We start from the raw sequence: 6,293 nt of genomic DNA, 5'->3' as shown, positions 1-6,293 counted from the left end.
TTAATAGTAACAACAAAATCAACATATAATAGATCAACAGATTTTTCAAACACAACTCGCCATGCACCTTAGGTTCTTTGAGAAATTACCTCTCTTAATGTCATCTCACAAACCCGCTTATTGTCACGTTTTGTGCAGCCTGTCAAATGCTGTGTGGCCGGGCTTTACTGAGTAACCACAGGATAGAATTAATTGCCAACGCATATAATAACCAATAATCATATCGGCTAATAAACTGACATTTTCTGCAGCCTGTCAAATGCTGTCCTACCAGTATACAGTTCAGTTACAAAACACTGATGTCTCCAAAATTTCCTTTTTTAAAAAGTCAGTCTTATACAAATACACACTCAAAAGAAAAAAACAGCAAGGTGCAACACCTAATTGATCGCTCTCGTCAGTCAACAATTCATGACTGGTTTCGTTCCAGATAATGATACTAAACGTATTGGTCCTGTAGTAAACTGCATCTGTTTAAATGTACAGAACGACTAAACGCACAGTATTAAAACACTGCTCTTTAATTCAGCGTTAGTTTTCTTTCTTTTTTTCTCACACTCATAATGTGCCGTCATAGGCAAACGCCCGCCGGATTATGCCTGCACGGCAATCCTGATATAAAGCGGGTTTGTGTGTGTGTGTGTGTGTGTGTGTGTGTGTATTTTTTTTAACAATCACTGCTTTTCTGTCCTCCCTTTCCTACCAATTTACTCCACACGGGCATTTTAGTATGTGGAATCAACCCACACATGGCAGGTGGGCAGGCTCTAATTTCTAACACTTAAACAATATATAGTTAAATGGGTAGACTGTATAAAGATTTGTTTAAAGCTTTGTGTAAGCTGAAATCGCTCTTTGTAGGAGTAGAAAGTTAAATAGTAAAAGGGTTATACTTTACACATTATCGCAGGTGTGGAAGCAATGTCCTAGATGTGAAATAACAAAAGAAAGACACTTTGGATAAATCTACATTTTGCTCTGGCATTCCTATTGTCCCAGCAGCAAAAGAGAACTGAATAGGTACTATATTTTGCACTGAAGCCTTAGTGCAATCACATATATGCTTACTTTGTATAGGTGTTACAAGAGACAAAGGTTTTACCAGTCAGTGCAGTTACTGGTGTACCTTTCCCATTTCCCAAATTAACATTATATTAGTCCAAGACTAGTGCAAATTAGGATTTGTAAAATCAACATATTACTATTCCAGGACAAAGTTTATTTTGTGTAAAATAAAACCATTGAAGAGTCTTACCTTGTGCTAATAATTCCTCTCCCAGTTGAATTTCTTCAAGGAAGAATTTTTGAACAGCTTCAGCATCTTTTAGATCTGGCAACTATCAGTAAAAAACAAAAACAAAAAACAACAAAAAAAGAAAAAATGGTCAACATAATTAAGTAATTCCCTATTCATGATACATAATCTACATTGATACAAAAAAACATATGCTTTACATTTATTTGCAATTTATTAGGAACTCATTTATCAAAGTTTACAGCATTTATTTAATTCAGGAACGGTACAACAAAAAAGTGTTTTAAAGTGGAGCTGTGTTCTTGTTAAGTAGCCTTGGATAAAGAAACCAATGAAAAGAAACAAAACTCCCACATCAAGTGCAGGTGTGTTTTTAATTAGAAACCTGTGCTCAAAAATAGAAGTTACGAGCAACAATGATTTGCCATAAGTTTAAGATCTTTGGCTCTACCTCCCAACTAAATTTAATTGCATTATTATTATTATTATTATTTGTTTATTTAGCAGACGCCTTTATCCAAGGCGACTTACAGAAACTAGGGGGTGTGAACTATGCATCAGCTGCAGAGTCACTTACAATTACGTCTCACCCGAAAGACGGAGCACAAGGAGGTTAAGTGACTTGCTCAGGGTCACACAATGAGTCAGTGGCTGAGGTGGGATTTGAACCGGGGACCTCCTGGTTACAAGCCCTTTTCTTTAACCACTGGACCACACAGCCTCCTGCATTAAAATGAAATCAATTAAAATGTGTCTTACCCTGGAAACACCAGCTTTATCCTTAGCAAGTTTCTGCTTTCTCCTACCTGGACAAAAAGAAAGAATACAAATAAATGCTCGCTATTGAGTAAGGCACTGCAGCTAGATCTTGTAAGACCAACAATCTGGTAAAAACAATAGTTGCATCTTTATGCATCTTATGCACAGACACCACAGCAGAATTCTAGAGGCCAGTGAGGAAAAAGTTAGGTTATAGGGTTTCCAATTAAATAAATCAGGCAAATGCACTACCAACCTACCACAGATTGACCAAAATTATTATTTGTTTATTTAGCAGACGCCTTTATCCAAGGCGACTTTCAGAGACTAGGGTGTGTGAACTATGCATCAGCTGCAGAGTCACTTACAACTACGTCTCACCCGACAGACAGAGCACAAGGAGGTTAAGTGACTTGCTCAGGGTCACACAATGAGTCAGTGGCTGAGGTGGGATTTGAACCGGGGACCTCCTGGTTACAAGCCCTTTTCTTTAACCACTGGACCACACAATTGTCTTCAATCCAGATAACAAAAAGGGTACCTTTTCTAACTAGTACTTTCGAACGAGTACTGCTCTAGATGTGAAATAGCAAGGAGACACTGAAAGACTCTTCACTTTGGATAAATCTATGAACATTCTTACTCTTGCATTTTTTTGTCTATATATTAAATTGTCTTTCTATATTAAAAGCAAGTGCTCAATTGAAAAACTCTGAGATTGAAATCTATGTGACTGCTCTTTCTGCACTGAGACAGCGTGAGACTACCTAAATCCATGATCTGGCATCATTCGCCATAGTGCACTAACTAAACTGCCCATTGTAAATCTCAACTGCAAATTATTTTTATTTATATATTTTTTAAATCATTTCTTGCTTTCCCTGTTGCAAATGCAGGGCAAAATATATTCAGATTTATCATAAGCATACACAACATAGGGACGCTAAATGATTAATATACAGTATTGATATAGATCAGGGGCCATACTGCAGAACAATTTCCTAACTTGTTTTCCGATCTTATCTTTCAAGGCTAGGATTACAAAAGCGTTTCCTAAGTCAGCAGTGTATACAATTTCCTAAGTGTCTCATCCTATCCTAATATTAGTTAGGAAATCCGATCTAATGCCAATCTTATCCGTAAACGACCGATCCGAGTCTGAATAGAGCAGGTTACAGCTCGAGCTTCAGGTAACTGTCACCAGAACACACATGTTTTTAAGTTTATGCGTCTCGATTCAGTTGTGGAAAAAAAATGCTGAGCTCTAAATTCTGCTCTGGACGAGAATACAGTTTTGATCGTAGAAAACTCTACAATAATATCTAGTTAACAACAAGAAATAAATAAAAGTATTAAAAAAAAATATGCTGTATATAATAAGGACCTAAATACCCAGAAATATTAGTGCAATACAAAACATAATCTAAAGCACAATAATAATAATAGATGTACATCATTCTCTTTGTGTTTTGCATGGTTTCTTCAGATCTTTCAGAATTTTCTTTTTCTAACCAACAGATAGGAAAGGCTCCACCAAGTCCTAAAATGTTAGGAAAGAAACTTAGGAAATGACCAAGTTAGGAACATTCTGTAATATGCTATCTCCTATCTTAAATGAAGATAGGAAAATAAGTTAGGAGAGCACTTTCTGTAATATTAAGTCTCCTAAACATATAGTTAGGACATTCTATCTCTGAAGATATGATAAGAATATCACATAGAATGCTTTTGTACTATGGCTCAGGAATTGCAGGGTGAGCAATAAGAATTCCATTGCATAGCATTTTGGCCCAATCCAGATTATACTATAAAACAGAATTAAACAATGCTGAAGTGTTTAGTAAAAAACTAATTTTTTGCAATCCCTTTATTGTATTATATTATTTTTTCACTGGAGTTGTGAATTTAAACATTTGCCAGTTATTAAAAATCAGACATTTGCTTACCACTCATTTCCAGTTTTTAATAACCATGCGCAAACAATGCCCGAGGGGAAATATCACGGCTCACGTGAACAGAAAAAACTGCCTAGAAGTAGCTGCTCTGTCCATTAATGAATCAGGGTTAGGAGGCAGTGTGGTCCAGTGGTTAAGGTCCAGGGCTTGTAACCAGAAGGTCACCGATTCATATCCCACCACTGCCACTGACCAACTCACTGTGTGACCCTGAGCAAGTCACTTAACCTCCTTGTGCTCCATCCTGCGGATGAGATGTTAAATCAATGTCCTATTGTAAGTGACTCTGCATATAATGCACAGTTCACTGCCTACCTCTGTAAAGCGCTTTGTGATGGTGATCCACTATGAAAGGTGCTATATAAAAATAAAGATATTATTATTATTAGGGTTATCATGGGTCCAGATAACAAAGCCATGTTTTTTTTTTCTTTCTTTCTTTGTTTTTTTTAAACACTACAAGAGCTTGTAACTCAGGAACATTGCGGGCAGCCCCTGCCTGAGTCAATACCACCCCCCACACTTTTGTCTTAACAACTTTACACCCCCTGGGTGTTGACTTAACAGAATCCAGACTATAATCAGAACCAACGTAGGCAGCTTGGGCTGATGCATTTCATATTTCATGGGGATGGTCCTGTTTCCACCTTATACACATATCACAGATAAGCACAAGGTCAGTGAACTTTCCCCAAGGACAATCAAGCAGCTGGTACTGGGACCCAGTACTCTGCATAAGTACTAACCACATGGGCTTAAACGCGCAAGGTGCACAGGTCAAGACACCAAATAATCAACACAGTTATATACAGCACCTCTCTACACAGTGGCAGTTCAGTTAACAGATTATACTCACGCCAGTTGTCAAAGTCTTTGTGAAGAAAGTAAACAAAGAGGAATTAGTGTGATTTCTAAATGTATTTCACATAATTGACCACAAGGACCACATTACAGTACAGTGTGAAGATATCCTCATTTATAAAATACATCCAACTCAACGCCATCTTTTCTAGTAGTACCATATTCAATCACCTGGGCGTCACATAGGCCTACATAAATTCGTACACGAGTGCCTTGCTGCTGTCGATCGGCGTGTTTACATTAAACCTAGTTTTCTATATTTCAAAATGAAACGCGCCTCAATATACACAGGTGAGACAGGTAAATGTGTAATACTGTAAATAGACATTTATATTAGTAACAAAAGTAGCTAGAATAGGGGGACAAAAACGGAAGGACTTGCCTTGACTTTAGGCTAAACAGGTTTGGTAGGTGGATGTTGATCTTATTATGACACAGAATTAAATCAACGTAGTCGTATAATTATTGCATGTCTGCAACTTACAAATAATTCATTTTATTTATACTAGTATTACTGAATACACATATTCAACCCCGTTATATCCAACGACCCCCCCTTGCAGCTTTAACCTCCCGATCCCAAGCACTGCAAGATCTCTCTCCCCTTGTTTCCCTACATAGGCAAGCCGAAGACACTCACGTTCCCGCAGTCGGTTCTTGAAGTTGGGGTCATTCCGTCTTTTCCTGTCGAAGTAGATGCAGTAACCGACGAAGAGGGCCCCGCAGACCCCGGCGGCGATCGCACTTGTCTTACCCCCCATTGTCTCTTAGCAGCACAGCACCTTGCGGTGTCTCGGCGACGGGAAAACTAGACGATCAAGAGGATAAATCAGAGAAAGCGCATGACCCCAGACTCGGAGTGCACCTTCCACTGGTGAAAAGGACCCTAGCCCTAAATCGCTTCCATCATCAACCGGTGACTAGGGCTTCTCTAGCTCGAAGCCTGATTAAAAACACACAAAAGGTAATTCAGTGTATCATTATGTTCTCCCGATATGCATTTTTAAATGTTTTTTTTTTACTGTTACCCTTTTATACCCCTTTTAACGACCAACCTTATAAAATAATTAGACGATTATTTTAGGCACTTGTACTGAACCACCGTGTATATGGGTCCTCCCAGTAAGTCAGTCACAGTGTTGCCAGGTCCGCGGTTTTCCAGCGGAATTGGGCTACTTCAAAAACACAGCCGCGGAAAATATTAAGGAGTCGCGGGTTGATAATGTAATTAGATTGGTGATATAACTTTAAAAGATTGAACTGTTTTCATATTTGCAATATTGTTTGGGATACAGTACCAGCATTAGTATTGCAATAAAGGGATGGCGCTGTATTTGGGTTGCTGGCCTGGTATGAATGTTGATTTGTCCCTTCAGCGTTTCCGTACGAATTTGTTGATAATGACGTGTGCATGAACTGTACTTGGGGCTTGTAGTTTTTATCAAATTTATGCTTGGTATATT

The 6,293-nt window shown here is 38.3% G+C and overlaps 1 protein-coding gene across 1 annotated transcript in view; it reads right to left on the bottom strand.

Annotated features, from left to right (window-relative positions):
• The window catches only part of LOC117402249 (mitochondrial import receptor subunit TOM20 homolog), an 8,969-nt gene extending 3,244 nt beyond the window's left edge, over nt 1-5,725 (bottom strand). Inside the window, exons 1-3 of the mRNA XM_034921420.2 lie at nt 5,471-5,725; nt 2,015-2,061; nt 1,256-1,337 (exon numbers count right to left, since the gene is read on the bottom strand). Coding sequence (XP_034777311.1) covers nt 1,256-1,337; nt 2,015-2,061; nt 5,471-5,591 — 250 coding nt within the window. The 5' untranslated portion in view covers nt 5,592-5,725. The remainder of the gene's footprint in view (nt 1-1,255; nt 1,338-2,014; nt 2,062-5,470) is intronic.
• Between the last annotated feature and the right edge of the window lie 568 nt (nt 5,726-6,293).

Source organism: Acipenser ruthenus, chromosome 5, assembly GCF_902713425.1.
Source record: "Acipenser ruthenus chromosome 5, fAciRut3.2 maternal haplotype, whole genome shotgun sequence".
Classification (NCBI taxonomy): Eukaryota; Metazoa; Chordata; class Actinopteri; order Acipenseriformes; family Acipenseridae; genus Acipenser; species Acipenser ruthenus.
This window is presented reverse-complemented; position numbering and strand designations above follow the sequence as displayed.